Genomic DNA, 18353 nt, shown 5'->3' with positions numbered 1-18353 from the left:
TAATGACCACTCTTTCATGTCTCCAGAACCTCAATTAGTTGACAAATTCTGGGAGGTGAGATTGCATAATTAAAAGTGGGGGGGGGGGGGAAGGTAAACAAAGTTGTATTTCTTTGTAACAAGCCTGTATAAAACATTCCCCAACAGATCTTGCATTGTTCTCTCTAGTCTTCAGCAGAAGTGGCATCTTAATAAGTTACCTTTCAATGTTTAATTACTCCACTTGTAAGTTTTATTATGCCTTGCTTTGTCTCTCATTCTACTAAGGAGTATTAGCAGAAGCAAACATCAAAGCTACTCTGGTTACATTTAAAGTTATAGTCAATCAAAACAAAACCCTCATTTTTAAGTGCCTTTGAACATCCCTTATACATGACACCTGCTAGCAATATACTTTCTTTTCTCGTTCTTACCATCTACCCATCCATGAAAGTAATTTTCTTGCAATGATAAATAGAAACTGGCATTCCTCTGGAATAGGCACAGCTTTGTGGAAACCGAGTTACTGATGTGAGATGTGCCCTTATAACATTGGGGAGTTTAGCTTTAGTAATTACAATTATATTCTGCCTTTCTTCCAAGATGACACCTGTCATCTTTTTCCTCCTTCTGTTTTATGATGCTACATGTACTATAGGTTGCACTCTTAATTCTCACACCAGGTGTTTGCCTAGCAAAGCAGAAAGCAACATGGGAAATATGGAACCCACTAGTGTAAGATAAAAGATGCTGCAATCTTCAGCTCTCAGTGCCACTAATTCTTTTAGCCATGGGACTAATGGAACAGGAAGTCTAACATATTTAGAGGGTATCAGATTGGAGAAACGGTGCATATATCTAATCTACTGCAATGAATCTATCTCTCTTAAAGATACTCCTAGTCTTACAACCGTTCATTTAGTGACCATTCTAAAATGAGACTACTGAAAAATGTGACTTATGACAGACAGATCCACGCATGTATGATTGTTGCAATATCTCTCCAGCCAGATGATCAAAATTTGAGCCCTTGGCAACTAGCCTACAGTTATGATGGTTGTAATGTCCCAAGGTCACATGATCACCATTTGTGACTTCTGGCCAGCTTCTGACAAGCAAAATCAATTGGGGAAGCCATGCTTCACTTAACAACCAAAAAGGTCATACAGTCAACTGTGACTCACAGCTTGCTTAAGCAACGGAAGTTCCAATCTCAATTGTTAATGTAAGTCAAGAACTATTTGTATTGACATGTATTTAGTAATTGTCCTTCATTATTACACAGACCTAAATCTTTTTTCTGGTCAAGAGATCTCTGGGTAAAGTATTTGTGGGTTGGGTCTGTCTAGTAAGGAATCAATGCAGACATTTATTTACCTTCATAGGTGGCTTTGAACCCTAGTAGGTTCTTCACACTATCAGTCTGGAAAAGGAGCCACATCTGATGTTGAGTGCTGACAATCAGATCAGGGACAGTTGTACCTGTTAAACTGTCAAGAAAGAAGAGAAAATAAAGCAACAGCAGCAGCACCAATGATCAATTGTAGAGGTATCTGAGGATGGAAGAAACAGCTCCTTCTCAAGGAGAACATATTTAGAGAAGTAAATGCAATGTTGCTAAAATGACTGATAGAGAGAGAGGAAAGCTTTTGCTAGGATCACTTGTTTGTCAAATGCTTGAAACAAAAACTGGTAGCATTGCATTGTTTTCTCTAAAGCAGGGGTCACCAACTTTTCAGACCTCAGGGACCACTAAATTCATAATTTTAAATCCCGCAGACCACTAATATGATCTGCTTAATGACTGGCTGGGTGGGCGTGGCTAGGTGGTCATGTGACTAGGTGGGCGTGGCCCACTCAATGTCACTCATGTCAAGGGGCACCTTGCCAGCCTCTTCTCGCCCCTCCCCTTCCAGCCACTCCTCACTTGCCCACCCAGGCTCCTTAGGGCCCCAACAGGAAGCAGTTGTTGGTGCTAAGAAGCCACCATGAGAAAAGAGCTGGCAAAACAGCTCAGTTCAAATTGGATCTGACTGAGAAGGAGGCTCAGCAGAAGCACCTCACTGAGGACTACGAGCAGAGGCTTTCCAAGCAGAGGGAAGACCTGCGGAAGTGCAAAGCCAGGTGCTGGCACCTGGAGGTTCAGCGGGCTGAGATGGTCAGCCAGTTCTAGGCCATAATGCAATCCCACTGGAAGAAGGCCCTCTGGCTCTTTGCCACCAGCGATGCTTCCCTCCAGCCTTCGCCCAAAGCCCTGCACCAGGAGGCTGAAGCAGGTTGGAATTTCCCCCCCTTCCAATCCACACAAAAAGACCCCAAAGCGGGAGACTCTCCGCAGCATCACCAACATCCATTTCACATATCCAGCCCAGGGGCCATAATTTGAAGACCCCTGATTTAGTGCCGTATAAAAATGCAAATAATTTGTCTGCAAACCACCAAAATTTTCTCCCGAACCACCAGTTGGTGATTGCTGCTCTAAGGCTATCTGTTCTATTAGGTCAGGGCTGTCCAAACTTGGCAACTTTAAGACTTGTGGACTTCAACTCCCAGAATTCCCCAGCCAGCTAGAGGAACACAATCTTGTATTCATCCCAGCCTTGACTCTTCATCTCAAGTCAAGCAATAAAATAACCATCATGATAATACAGTAAAACCTATTGCATTTATGTTACATCTTCTTGCTCTCTCTCTCATACTGTCCCATATTTTGATAAATGGATAAATGGATGCATATTTCTAATGTACTTAGATTTCCAAAAGTAAGTAATAGTTTAGGGTTTCCTAGAAGCCAATGCAATAGTTTTAACCTTCCACAATAGAATATAAGAACCAAGTAAAATTAAAAAGCAAATACAAAGTATATCAAATAAGATTATTTGAAGAAACTATTAGGAATTTAGTGTCTCAGTGGCTAAGACGCTGAGCTTCTCAATCAGAAAGGCTGGCAGTTCAGTGGTTCGAATCCCTTGTGCCGTGTAACGGAGTGAGCTCCAGTTACTTGTCCCAGCTTCTGCCAATCTAGCAGTTCGAAAGGATGTAAAAATGCAAGTAGAAAAATAGGGACCATCTTTGGTGGGAAGGGAATAGCATTCCATGCGGCTTCGGCTTTTGGTCATGCCGACCACATGACCAAGGAGACGTCTTCGGACTGCGCTGGCTCTTTGGCTTTGAAACGGAGGTGAGCACCGCCCCCTAGAGTCAGGAACGACTAGCACATATGTGCGAGGGGAACCTTTACCTTTATTTAGAAACTACTACCAGTACATTGCTAAACTAAACTCTAAGTAGTATCACTAGAAACTAAGAGAACCTTTGACTGTGGCTTCTCATTTCTATGCAGTTTAGATAATACACTCTGCACTTCACCTTGGCTAGTCAACCATGCACACCAACTATAGAAATGCCAAAGCATATAAAACAAACTGACATCAAAACTAGAAATAACAACCTGGTGCCCGGGACTTCCTTGATCAGTGTCATTCTATATTCCATACTGATAAGTCAAGAATGATATGATATGACCAGATATGACAGTAAGGAAACAGTAATGGAATTGTCAAAGCCTTGATTGAGAGTCCCAGATCAAAGGATCATCATTTAATCCATTGCTCCGAGGCTTTGTTATAGACCAATTCATTCCAAAATAACTCAGCAACAGTTCTATCAGAGTGAGAAAAGGTTTGTGGAATCATTTTTTTTTCTTTGTCTTTATAAGAGCATCACATTAGATGCTCAGTTGTGGCTTTACTAGATGTCTCTGTATATACTGCAGCATGTTTCTTGTTTTTCAGGGTAAAGTGTTCTTAAAATGTGCTTCTTGGGTTGTATATGACAAAGTGGGATGTTTTAATTCTTAATTTTGCTAAACAGATTATTACCCTTAATTATCTACTATAATCTCTAGCAATCTACCATTAGATCCTGTTCTATTGACTTTACAGTCTTAGTTATAATGTATTCCTCCCCAGTTTCCCTTTTTAAATAGTTTTTATTAAAAGACTAGTCGATAACCCTGTGTTGCCCGGGTATTTATTTATAGGGGGAAAATGTCTGGACCAAAAATAATTTTTAATGTTGGATTTTCCCCCTTACTGGAGGGAGCCCCCTTGTGGAGGACTGTGAAGCCATTACCATGGCAACTCCACTGCAATGTACAGTAGAAGCCATTTTAAGGCACAACAGGCTGTATCTTAACAGAACAAAAACCCTGAGGGGTGTTAGGAATTACTACCACAGTATTTTTTTGCAGAGAGTAAGTCATCTAGGTACCAAGTTTGGTTGAAATTGCTTGAGGCGTTCCAGAGTTATGCTGGAACACACACACACACACACAGAGCCATTTACATACATACATACATACATACATACATACATACATACATACATACATACGACATGTATAATAAGATGCACACTGAAATAAAAGATATGATAAATGCAAAAGAATGGGAAAAGAAAGGAAAAGGTGATAAAAAAAGGAGATAGAAAAAAGGAAAGGGGAAAAAAAGCATGAAAGGAAAATTAAAAAAAATGGCTCCAATAGAAGAAAATATTTGTACCTCAGGATTGAATTGTGGGGTTCTTGGTGCTTTCTGAGCTTGGTTGTTTTCTTATAGACATTTTGTTACTTGACTAGGTAACATCATCAGTACTAGAAGGAAGTGGAGTTTGCACTCATTTTGTATACTAATGGCTTGCCTCGTCTGTACTGGAGGGAATGTTCTTGGTGGTTCCTTCATTAGGCTATGGCTACTGTTTGCCTGAGCTGGTAGTTCCAGGATTGGTCTATTATTGGTCTAGTAATTCTTGTCTAGTATTCATCTTGGCATTAACCTCTACTTATCTGGGTGTTGATTGCTGGTGGAAAAGTGTTTTGGGTTTTTTTATTGTTTCCTTTTTGCCTTTTTTTCATTACCTACTTGGTTAATGAAATGACTACAAGAAATCAACCAAGCTCAAAGAGCACCATGAACAAAAGGGGTATCTTCTGGTTTTCCTCTCAGCAGTCATACCTACCTTGTTTTTCCCAAAATTAGAGCTCCCTGGATAATAAGCCCAATCAGACCTTTGAGCACATGCACTAAAATAAGTCCTCCCTGAAAATATAGCAACATGGCAGCAGTCATGAGGTGACCATGCTCACTGCCTCCTGCACCTCAAAAATAATAAGACCTCCCCAAAAATAAGGCCAAGAATTTATTTTGGGTGTCAAAACAAAAGAGGACCGTGTCTTATTTTCGGGGAAACACGGTACAATTCTAAGCAGCCCTCTCTTGAAGATTACATCATCATTCCCTTCTTTCTGTAACCAATTTTTTTCTAATCATCAAACCATAAGTCACAAGGTCTCTCGGTTTCCAGTAAGCAGCAAAAGATGAAGTTCATTGCCCTTAAAAGATTCCCTAAGAAAGTTCATCTGCCTAATCAATATGCATTATAGATGAACACACAGATCAACAGATATGCATTCTTTCTCTCTCTCTCTCTCTCTCTCTCTCTCTCTCTCTCTCTCTCTCTCACACACACACACACACACACACACACACACACAATATTTATATGGAACCAGATCTGAACAATTTTTCTCATCTCATTAAATTTTCTTTTTTGTCTACTGCATGTTTTAGGTAAAGGTTCCCCCTGCACATATGAGTTAGTCGTTCCTAACTCTAAGGGGCGGTGCTCATCTCCGTTTCAAAGCCAAAGAGCCAGCGTGGTCCGAAGATGTCTCCGTGGTCATGTGGCTGGCATGTCTAAATGCCAAAGGCTCACAGAACTCTGTTTCCTTCTCTCCAAAAGTAGCTCCTATTTTTCTACTTGCATTTTTACAAGCTTTTGAACTGGTAGGTTGGCAGAAGTTGGGACAAGTAACGGCAGCTCACTCTGTTAGGCGGCGCTAGGGATTTGAACCGCTGAACTGCCGACCTTTCTGATCAACAAGCTCAGCGTCTTAGCCACTGAGCCACTGCATCCCTATTGCATGCTTTATATGAATCTAATTCTTATTCCTATTGTAACATTTAATGAAATCATTTTATTAATATGTTAAGATTGCACTTTGGTTATCTTATTGATTATAATTTTGATATAATTGTTCAACTGTTGTTGTTTTAAACTGGTTTATGTACAATGGATTGCAAAATGAAGTCCCCATTCTATTCAGAATCAGGATATAAGAACAAGCTCATGTAATTTAATCAGAAGATCTGTAGAAGAGGCATTTCAAAGAAAGATTATGTATCAGATAAAGAATTACATGTTGTTTTGGAACACCTTTGCTGAAATCTCCAGACAAAACTTTCAAAGTGGCTTGATGAAAAGAAGGGCTAGGGTTGACATGATAGCAGTGTTGCAATATAGGAGGGGCCACCACAAAAAAGAGCTATTCTCCAAAGCACCTGACAAGAAGCAATGGGTGGAAACTAATCAAGGAGAGAAGCAACCTAGAAGATTCACCAAAGAAGAATGGCCAAATGTTTTAGGGGGTAAACTTTTCGATATACAAGAATGTGGCATCTCAGAATCCAAGCATACAACAATGGGATTTAGAATCACTTTTTAAAATGCTTCCTCCCATAGAAAAAACCTCAAAAGAAAATGAAAAAAAAATGAAACAAAAACAACAGACCTCCTCCTGTCTCCCTGCCCCCCCCCCAAAAAAAACTCCTACAACAGCAGAACAGGGATAAAATATTACTGTCAAAAATGTTGACTATGGTATGATTTTTGACTTGCGGGAAACTTTTTTTAATTTTTTTTTAAATTTCTGTAATGCCGGAGCACATTTGAATTTCAACATCTTTTTTTTCATATTAAAATGTATCAAGTTGCTTATATCATCAAAGGGTTGCAAAAGAGTTTACAGGTAAATTGTAAACAAGGATAAGACATTAAGTAAAATAAAAATAACATTAAATAAAATAAAAACAACCACCCAACAAGGCAACAGAATAATTCCACAACAAAAATACTGCCAAAATACACTGAAAGTGGAAGAGTTCCACAAAATATTGGAATATTTTTTTTTTAAAAAAAACACCCTCCAGTTGATGGAAGTTCCAAATTCAGGTCATTGCAATTGAAACATTTTCTAGAAATCTAGGAGGTACATAAGTAAAAAAAGAAAGAAAGAAATAAAAATAAATCTCAGGTTAATATCTGTAGAACAAACAGGGCTTCATACCAAGATCTTCCTTTTTTTCTTTCTATCAACCTTCATTTTGTGCTTTTTTTGTCTCTCTTTCATCTCCTTGAATTTCAATCAATTGCACATTTAAATCAAACCTTTTTTTTTCCCATTTGGGAACTAAACTATATTGTTCTGCAATTAGAAACATCAGCATGTCAAGTACCACAGAGAACTGAACAATTAATCTTCAGAGACTCACATATGGGAGTTGAGGGAACTATTCAGGATGAGTTATTTCCTTGGTAGTTGCTTGTGTTACTTTTCAGCTACAGCTAATTTCTTTTTCACTATTTCTTTACTACTGTCCGTTTTAGTTTTAGTTTTAATGTAATTTATTTTGTCAAGCATGCATAAGATAACTGATATAAGTATAAACATGATTATGAATACAGGAAATGGATATGAATAAGTGGGGACAGTGAGACAGGGATGGTAGGCATGCTGGTGCGCTTATGCACACCTTTTACAGACCTCTTGGGAATGGGGTGAGGTCAACAGTAGACAGTCTTAGGTTAAAATTATGGGGGTTTGGGGATGTAACCACAGAGTCGGGTAGTGCATTCCAGGCATTGACCACTCTGTTGCTGAAGTCGTATTTTTTGTAACTGAGTTTGTAGCGGTTTACGTTAAGTTTGCATTTATTGTGAGCTAGTGTATTGTTGCAGTTGAAGCTGTAGTAGTCATTGACAGGTAGGACATTGTAGCAGATATTTTTGTGTACTATGCTCAGGTCAGACCGAAGGTGGCATAGTTCTAAGTTGTCTAAGCCCAAAATTTCAAGCCTGGTGGCATAAGGGATTCTGTTGTGAGCAGAGGAGTGGAGGACTCTTCTTGTGAAATATTTTTGGACTCGCTCAATTATATTAATGTCCAATATGCAGTGTGAATTCCAGACAGATAAGCTGTATTTGAGAATAGGTCTAGCAAAGGTTTTATATGCCCTACTTTACAATACAATATTACTGGAGAAGAAGCTTCCGAAGATTAGATTAACAACTCTTAATGCCTTTTTGGCAATGCTATTACAGTGAGTTCTGGCACTTAGCTCATTAGAAATAAGTACTGCAGGATCTTTATGGAAAACTGCATCATTCCCTAGCCTACCATGCATCCATCATATAGCAATCAGTCCAACCAGAAAATTGTTCAGGGCTGATATAGGGTGACATACAGAAGATTGTATCCTGAACCCATTCTGACTTTCCAATCTCATCATCCTTCTCACCACTTGACATATTGGTTGATGGGGGCTGGAGTAAAAGAAAAAACATTTGGAGAAGCATGTGTTTTGCTTATCCCTGTTTTAGACACAGGATAAAGAGATAAAATTTATGACTTTTCCTAACTGAACCAAAAATATATTAAAACACAGAAATGACGCAACCAGAATAAAGAGTATTCAAAACCATTGTCCAGAATCTTTCAGATCTCAAATTAATTCCATCCTATTTTTCACCAAAGACTCATCACAAAGCATGTTCCCTAGAAACTTGCTCACTACTATATATTCTTTTTTTAAAAGTTTTTTGCGGTGTTGCTCTGCCCAACATCTGATTTAATGGACAAAGTTGGTAAAATGAATTCTGGAATTTGATCATCTATAATTTGCTATGATCTTCCATTTTTTCCTCTTAAATTCTTGAACAAATACGGAGGAGGAAGGGAAGTGTGATAGAAATTAGTCTGGATTCCCAGGAGAGAGGGGCTGAATTCCAGGAGGACCAAGATACAGTGAATTTAGGTAGTTTGGTTGAGAAAAAGAGGGTTAAGATATCACCACCCCAGAAGTATATCCTTAATGGTGTAAGTAGTTGCTTTAGTTTGGCAAAGTTTCTGTCTATAGGTGAGGAAGTGTAAAAGAAACTGCTTAGAAGTAACTCTTAATATCTTGCTTGGTTGGATGTGTATGTGTGTGTGCTAAGAGAGAGGATCTGAAAAGAAAAAAATACTGCTTTATTAACATGCTTTACTTATAAGGAGATGGGCATTGATGATTTATAATATGAACAATATTTTGGTAAGAATCTGCATTTTGTTATGTACTTTTGGGGGTGGTGGCAGGGGATGTGTCATACATAAAAGCTCATGAGCATGAATAGAATAGAATAGAATAGAATAGAAGAAGGAATAGGGTAGGGTAGGATAGGGTACAGTAGAGTTAGAATTAGAATAGAGAATAGAATGGAATTATATAGAGTAGAGTAGAGTAGAGTAGAGTAGAGTAGAGTAGAGTAGAGTAGAGTAGAGTAGAGTAGAATTAGAATAGAAAATAGAATAGAATGGAATGGAATAGAATAGAATAGAATAGAATAGAATTGTTTATTTGGCCTAGTGTGATTAGACACACAAAGAATTTGTCTCTGGTGCATAAGCTCCCAGTGTACATACTGAGATTGCAAAATGATTGGTTGCAAAATTGATGCCAAAAAAAAAAAAAAAGCTCTGATGCAAGCCAACATCCAATTTGCTTTCTTTAGTGTTTGGCCTAAGCATGGGAAATGCCAGAACAAATGAAATATAAAGAAATTTGAACTGGTTGCAAAGCTTCCTTGAGCACAGTCTCATCCAACTGTGAGAAATTAAAATAAACAACTCTAAATGCCCTTGAGGAGAATTTTAGTTGAGAAAGATTTCTAACGTTCATTCTACTGAAAACTGAGAGATAAAACTTTCAGAGAGGAGGTTAATATAAATATAGAATTTGTTGTTTATCCTCCTTTCTCTTCTTCATCGGTGGTCTTTGCTATATGAGCACAAGAAGAACTGTTGGATTCTAGGAACAGTTTAACAAAGGGGCATGTTTTCTAATGTCCCGCTGGGCTCTCTTTTGCTGGAAACTTTCGAGAAGAGGCAAAACAACACCTGTTAGAAACTTTTCTGTTTTGAAAAGGAGGTTGGTTTCCCCAAAGAGCTTTTATAAAAGGAGCTATAGTTACCATGAAAGGCATGAAGTAGGCTGAAAAGAAGCTGGACAACAGCCACATAAAGCATGGAACTACCTAATTACTTCAATCCTCGCAACAGTGTGTAAGGAAATCATTTTGTGTATATGTGGGAGTCTTTAATATTTTCTGTTTTATTACATTTTTCTGAAAAATGTCTTACTTTACAGTTAGTGACTGTTTTCATCTTTAAAAAAATCAAACTGGAAAAAATGAATTGTAACCATTATTCAATAAAGATGAAACATTTTTAGAAAACGGTGCTGCTCCAACAGATTAACAATATAATCCTGCTCAGAAATAAGAGCCATTGCATCTTACTAGAAGATAAGCAGGTGCATTTGCTGGGAAGTGCAGCCTTAAAGATCAAGGTAAAGGTTCCCCTCGCACTTATGTGCTAGTCATTCCCGACTCTAGGGGGCAGTGGTCATCTCCGTTTCAAAGCCAAAAAGACAGCACTGTCTGAAGACGTCTCTGTGGTCATGTGGCCAGCATGACTAAATGCCAAAGGCGCACGGAACGCTGTTACCTTCCCACCAAAGGTGGTTCCTATTTTTCTACTTGCATTTTTACATGCTTTCCAACTGCTTAGGTAATGGGAGCTCACTCAGTTATGTGGCGCTAGGGATTTGAACTGCCAAACTGCCGACCTTTCTGATCGACAAGGTCAGCCACTGAGCCCCCACGTCCCTCTAGTGCAGCCTTACTCGGTACTATTTGCCTGCCTCCAGTCATCCTAGAGTCAAGAAACCCATGGTGCAGAATTGCAGTCCACTAAATAATGTAAGATCTGACTTGGTAGATTAGCTCAAGAGGCCCTCTATGTGTTTCTCCATATGTGTCGTCTATACGTCTCTACATATGCCCTCAGGAAATTCAGAAAAAAAGATGTAAGAAGAGTCTTCTTATGTTAGGTCTCTCTCTCTCTCTCTCTCTCATTTAATATAAACCATTTAAGACTAGAAGCCCCTGATCATCTTCTCTTTCATAATTCATGCTGCCTTTTCTTAATGTTGTCTATTTTTCTCATGGTCACCATCACATCTGCAAGTAGAACATTCTGTGGTGTAACTATGGACATTGCTACCCAGTCAATGGTCTTTCCTCAGCAATTTTGTTAGTATCAAAGATTGACTCAGCCTCCCATCCCTCTGAGATGGGTAAAATGAAGACCCAGATTTTGGGGGCAATATGCAGAGTCTGTAAACCATTTGAAGAGGGCTGTAAAAGCACGATGAAGTGGTATATAAGTCTAAGTACTATTGCTATCCCTGTTCCTGCTCTCTAGAACCGGGAATGATGAAAATGAAGGGGAAAAAAGGGTATTTACTTTGCCAATGTGCTTCAGCTTGCAAATCATTCCCCTTCTCTGCATGTACAACCTAACATCATGCATATGTAGTGAACTATGTATTGAGCTGAGGTGGCACAATGGTTTGAGTGCAGTACTGCAGGCTACTTCAGCTGACTGCTAGCTGCAGTTCGGCAGTTCAAATCTCACCGGCTCAAGTTTGACTCAGCCTTCCATCTTTCAGAGGTGGATAAACTATATTGCCCCCAGATTGTTGGGGGCAATATACCAACTCTGTAAACTGCTTAGAGAGGGCTGTAAAAGCACTATGAAGCGGTATATCAATCTAAGTACTATTGCTAAAGAACCAAATTCATTCATCAAATAGGACCCTAAGAATGGAGATGGAGGCATTTTAGTGGAGTGGGGAAGTCCCATCAGATAGGACCAAAAAAGGAATTCCCACCAATTGATAGGTGTCTGCTCCAAAGCTTTATTGTAACTTTCCTCCCAAGCAGAAAGTGAACTAATAATTAGCCCAGATTCTGAAGACCTGTAGAAGCTTCAAGGCAGCTTGGAAATATGGAGTGGCCCAATGTATCTCAGGTTAGTGCAGCCTTTGCAAATGGACCATAATGTTAGGTAAGTATCTCTTCCCTCTATTAATTTAGAATCCCCCCCCCCGTATTTTATTTCAATGGATGATTCTGAATTGCTTCTTAAAAACTTCAGCATGGTTTTAGACATCATGTTCCACTTATCCTGGATTTTCCCCCCAAGTTTTAAAAACCCCAAGCACTGAAGTATTCCCCTAAAAATTGTAGATGTGCCCAAGAAGGTGACTTAGGCCTCGCTAGAAAATACAGCAAATGATAATGCAAAACTCCTAGAGAAGATTGAACAAGAATTCTTTCAATTATCTGAACTTTGCATTAAAAAAGAGACAACTTCTCCTCTGTATGATTGGATACCTCCAGTTTTGCCTCATACAAAAGGCATTTATGAGATAAAAAGGTTGCCATGAATTATGGAACACTTTGGGTAGACTAAGTTCAGTAGAAAGACGTCTCTTTATCTCAAATCTATCCTCCCTTGAGATTTTCATGACTCCATTAGAAAGGCACCAAGCAGGTATGGTGCTTTCCAGTTGTTCAAAGCAAACAAAAAATGAACAAAAAGTAAACAAGCATTTTAAAGAAGCCTTTGCGTCTTCTGATCAAATGCACAGGAAACGTAGGGATTTATTTATTCATTTTTTCCCTATTATAGTGCAGAATATTCAGTTGATTAGTTTTGGAATTTAAACTCAGCTGATTATTTCAGGATGTCACATTTTTTTTTCATCCAGTTTTAACTGACTATAAACTACTTCAGGGACCATTTAAGCAGATATTGTGCATTCTTTGCAATATCAGAGATTAGAGGATGCTTAGACTTCTGATCCCATAAATGGTGAGAGAGGCATGGATCTGAAGATAGATTTTCTGTGTGTTGCTCCAACATTTTAGAACATTTGTTACAGGCCTCCCATAGAATATTAAAACCTTCTTATTAAGAAAATTTTTGAATTTTAGCAATTATCTTCTGCTGTTTTGAGTTTAAGAAAAAAGAAATTTGGACAGTACATGATTTTTTAAAATATATATCTTACCAGTTTATGCAGTTTTGCATTCACATTGGTAAGAATCTTGGGAAGTGACAAACACAGATATAAAATAAATATGAAATGCCCTTAACAATACCTCCCCTGTTATCATTCTTTCACTCCCTTGTTATCCTACCTAGAACTAAAGAGAATTTTCCTGACAATTAGAACAATTAATCAGTGCAACAATTTCCCTTCAGAGGTTGTAAGTAACCAATTTTGTTGTATACATGATGTACAATGACAATAAATACTATACTACTCTATTACTCAAATACTGGAGGTTTTAATGAAGAGACTGGATAGCCATTTGTCTGAAACAGTACAGGCTTTCTTGCTTGAGCAGAGGGTTGGACTAGAAGACCTCCAAGGTCCCTTTCAACTCTGTTATTCTGTTATTCCTTCTCTTCCCTCCACCAAAAATTAAGAAGCACTGTGCCTTCTCTTCCAAGCAGAAATTGTTGCACCACCAATCAATCACTTCTTTGTCTCACTTTGTTTCCCCCCAAATTTATGGGATGTTTCAGCAAAGGAGAGTTCTAATATCCTCTCAAGCCATAACCCTAGCTTTAGCACAGTAAGCGAAAACATTTCTCTTTGGTCTTGTACCCATTCACAGACTCTGTTTGGTTTATTTGTTTGGAATAAATTCCCATCGGTGGAACAGAAAAGCTGATGGCATGGGAATATCTTAACAAGAACTCTTTTGACTTGCCTCTTTGAAAGAGCAAATTTCTCTTTCCTCCTAACACACTGAGTGCTTCATACTCAATCATCTCTCTATGCATAATTCATCCATCTGTCCATCCATCTTTAAGTAAAGACTGAACACAGCTACTTTACGTTGAGAGGGGAACTGATAATGGCATTAGCTTTTTCCATAATTCAATCTTGGCACAATCTCATGTACTTGTTTTTCCAGGCAGTTAGCCTGATGTAGTTTGAGTGATTGCTCGGTTGATGCATTTCTGGCCTCCAGTTATCCTGAGTAAGAGGGACCCAAGAGCACAACGGGGTCACCTCCAGTCCAGGATAATTGCTCAGAAGTCTCTTGAAGCAGCAGCAGAAACATTGAGGGGTCTACGAAAACACTTCAGTCCATTGCAACTCTTGATGTTTAGCCTGCTCTAGAAACCTCTTTAAATTGTACAGTTTTGGAGTATTTACAGTTGTGTACTCATTATGACTGGATTTGTGATGATGATGATGATGATGATGATGATGATGATGATGATGATGGAGAAGAAGAAGAAGAAGAAGAAGAAGAAGAAGAAGAAGAAGAAGAAGAAGAAGAAGAAGAAGAAGAAGAAGAAGAAGAAGAAGAAGAAGAAGAAGATGATGATCATGGTGGTGGTGGTGGTGATTTTTAAGTCATGCAAAGCAAGGGATGGTAGAAACAGAAAACCAACTCTTTTGATAAGTTTAATAAAAAGAAGTTTAGTTAGTTTAATGAAAAGAAGGACTAGGGGTGCTATGATAGCAGGGTTTCAATATCTCAGGGGCTTCCACAAAGAAGAGGGAGTCAAGATATTCTCCAAATCACCTGAGGGTAAAACAAGAAGCAACATGTGAAAACTAATCAAGGAGAGAATGAACCTAGCACTAAGGAGAAATGTCCTGACAGAACAGTTAATCAGTGGAACAACTTGCCTCCAGAAGTTGTGGATGCTCCAACATTGGAAGTTTTTAAGAAGAGATTGGACAGCCATTTATCTGAAATGGTATAGGGCTTCCTGCTTGAGCAGGGAGTTGGACTAGAATACCTCCAAGATCCCTTCCAACTCTGTTGTTCTGTATTCTAAGTTGTTTGCATTCTGAGACAGCCTTTTACCCAAAGATGGCTAAAATATCTCATGGACTCTAACAATCTGAAACTGTTCAATTATAGATGACCAGGAAGAGCTGCAACTCTGTCCCTACTTATAGTAACCTAGGCCTAACAAGAACCCACACTATCAATCTCTTTTTCCTGCCAGCAGTTCTCTGATCTCGCTTCTTGCATCATACCTTCTCTGGCCCTGTTGCCTGCTGGCCAACTAGATAGCAAGCTGGATGCATGCCCTGGTCTAGCAATAGAAAGACTCTTTTGTAAGAAGGAAATTTCTTTTTAGCAGCATCTTAGGACAGTAATTGCAAATGCAGACTTGGCATAGTTAAAAACCTGGAATTCTGTAGTCAAGCAATAAATCTAAAGGAGACATAGGAGGGTATGGCAAGGTGAGATCAACACAACACAACTGAGGCTTCAAAAGTTGTTCTCAATGTTTTCTTCCAGAGAGTGAAGCCAATGAAGCAGCTAGGCTCAAGACTCCACCCAATTAAACTGTGTTATTCCTTAGAGTCTGTTCTTCTGCTGGCTTGCTTCTTGGAAGCCTCTCTGACCTGCGGAATCAGCCCTCTGTTCCTATATCTTTAAAACATGCCTCTGCTTCGAACTGGGTGGCTGAATCTCAGAGATTGAGAGGTGGTCCATGGATGCCAGCAGAGTCCTGCAGTTTGCTGGACCCCCTCTGCCAGAGTAGAATTACTGGCTCTAACCCTTGTAGAATCACCCACACCAGGTCTATAGTCACTAGATGCCCCTAGCTCCACTCCCCCTCCTCCTCCTCCTTTGAAGACTTTTGTTGTTGTTGTTACTTGTGAAGTCATGTCCAACTCATCGCGACCACATTTAAGTTCACACCTACTGCTTCGGTGACTCCATCCAGCTACCTCCTTCTCTACCGTCCCCTTCTTCTTTTGGCCTCAGTCTTTCCCAGCCTGAGGCTCTTCTCCAGTGAGTCCTTCCTTCTCATTATGTGGCCAAAGGATTTGAGTTTCCTCTTCAAGATCTGGCATTCTAAAGAGCAATCAGGATTGATCTCCTCTAGGACTGACTGGTTTGATCATCTGGCAGTCCAAGGGACTCACAGGAATCAACTCCAGCACCAGAGTTCAAATGCCTCCATTCTTTGCTACTCAGCCTTTCTTATGGTCCACCTTTCACAGCCATACATTGCACCTGGGAAAACTATAGCCTTGTCTATACTCACTTTTGTTGGCAGGATGATCTCTCTCCTTTTTAGTATGCTGTCTACATTTGCCATAGCTTTTCTCCCCAGGAGCAAGCATCTTTTAATTTCTTGGTGCAGTCCCCATCTGCGGTGATCTTGGAGCACAGGAAACTACCTTCATTTCTTCCTTTGAACAGAATTTTATCTTAAGAACCTTAAAGTCGTCCTTAGTTGCTCTGGTGTTATGAGTTGTGTGTCCCCTCCTTCACGAAATAACAAGTAATGTCAATTTGGCCCTGGGTGCAATGTAAAGATCATTCACCAACCATTTGGTCAGTGTTGCAATCAGGTGACCCTTATGAAATGAGAGGATCCCAAAAGCAACTTTGCTTCCACTGTTTCTTCATGCAGCCAGTTGTTCAGGCTGCTTTTCGGTACAGGTTTATCATCCCTTTCTCCAGTTTTCCCTTTTTCCACTTTGATACAGTGGGAGAAGTGAATTATCTAGACCAGGGGTCTCCAACCTTGGCAACTTTTAAGCCTTGGTGGACTTCAACTCCCAGAATTCCCTAGCCAGCTTGCTGAAGACCACCAAGGCTTAAAGTTGCCAAGCTTGGAGACCCCTGGTCTAGACCCATTTCAGTTAGGTCTCAGGCAGGATTTAGCATGGAGATAGTCTTGGTGGTGCTTGTAGATAACCTGGGGAAAGACCATGGATCCCTGAAACACATCCTCTTTGTCATAGAACCTTCCCTATGAATAAGACTCACCCTGATATTTGTGTAACTCCCACTGCACTGGCATGCTGGAAAGCCTTAACTACCTGGCTGTTCTCCCAAAGCCAGGTTTAGAGTGGTTGGGGCATGGCTGGATTATGTGTGCATATGACTGGTTGCATCTACCTTCAGTTGTTTATTCTTTTATAATTATTGTATTCTGATTTTATGCTGCTGCTTTTATTATATAGCACCCAGAGTCAATTGGAGCTGAAAGGTGTCTAAAGAGAATAAATTCTGCACAATAACCCTTTAGCTCTTTTTGAGCATACATTTAGTGAATTTTTAGAAAGTGCCCGTGAATGACAGTTGTGCAGAATCAAGGGTTGACAAATGCCTACCCTCCACCAGTCTAGCCATTTGTCAATCCTTGCCTCTTCCACTGCCCAATTCCTAGACCATGTTAAGCGACTGATGGATGATATGATGGGCTCCTCTAATTCTGAAGCTAACAATGACACCCTCGTAGACTCTCAGCCTGTAGTTCAGGAGGCAATTGGTCGTCAGCCACCTGAGTGAATCAAACTCAACAGAAATGGCTGCTATTTCAAAGAGCAAAAATTATAGGCTGGCAGCAAAAGAGGAGTGAGTAGCAGCCATCAGCACAGCTCCTCAGATTAGGCAAAGTCAGTAATTCTGGGTCTTGTCTTAGCACGCTTTTAGCATGCTCCTGATCGCCCCTTCTTGAAAACAACTTTTCACTATGGACTTCTGTTTCCTTATATTTTGGTTTCTTCTATTCCTTACCCTGCAAATGGATTCTAAACTTATGACCCATGGATGAGCTATTTTATCTTAGCTCTAGACTATTAGATTGAAATGGATCTCTTCTTCATGGCTGAATTTAAGCCTCAGCTATGAGTTACAGGCAACAGCTTCTTTCTCTGCAAATGTTTAGAGATAATTTACAGCTCCTCAGCTCTAATGTTATCTGCTTATTTATAGTCAGGTTAATCGACATATTGGAAAGATGCTAATTGACTCCTGTTTGTTTGCCACACCACCTAGTGCAGGATGGCTAGTGACATTTGCTGGTAGGGAAGAGAAACAGCTGGGAAAATCCAGTAGTTTTTGTCCTCAACATGCCCAGTACGATGTAAATAAAGAACAAATATACCAGGAGAAGGGTTGCCAACTTCACCTTGGTATAACTTTTTAAAACTGGGTCAAAAACTGGTACACAGCAGTTAAACTGAGTTGCAAATAGAAAATCGATACCAAGGCATTTCTCTCCACCTTATAAGCAACAGTTAACCTGAAAAGTACTTGAAAATAAAAATACAACACCCATTTTTTTTTTACAACTACACCATATTGAGCAGTATCCCCATTCAATACGCTGTGTGGATATTATAATGGGATACTACTAAATTGTGGCACATCAACTGAGCTTTTTGCAAAGATATGTTACTAAAGACATATTCAGCAAACAGGCTGAAGCATGACGTGGTTTTTTTCCTCCAAAATGTACAATTCTGATTAACGCACATGAAATACCTGCCATAGGGAGATGGGAGCCAACAGATGGTTTACAA

The 18353-nt window shown here is 39.5% G+C and overlaps 1 protein-coding gene across 1 annotated transcript in view; it reads right to left on the bottom strand.

Annotated features, from left to right (window-relative positions):
* The window catches only part of CSMD2 (CUB and Sushi multiple domains 2), a gene marked incomplete at its 5' end in the record, with an annotated part of 765891 nt that overhangs the window by 322369 nt on the left and 425169 nt on the right, over positions 1–18353 (bottom strand). Inside the window, one exon of the mRNA XM_081962655.1 lies at positions 1357–1469. Within this exon, the coding sequence (XP_081818781.1) occupies positions 1357–1469 (113 nt within the window). The remainder of the gene's footprint in view (positions 1–1356; positions 1470–18353) is intronic.

This window comes from Natrix helvetica (genome assembly GCF_964273705.1).
Source record: "Natrix helvetica genome assembly, chromosome: 9".
Lineage (NCBI taxonomy): Eukaryota > Metazoa > Chordata > Lepidosauria > Squamata > Natricidae > Natrix > Natrix helvetica.
Note: the sequence above shows the minus strand (reverse complement) of the source record. Positions and strands in the feature narration are given on the sequence as shown.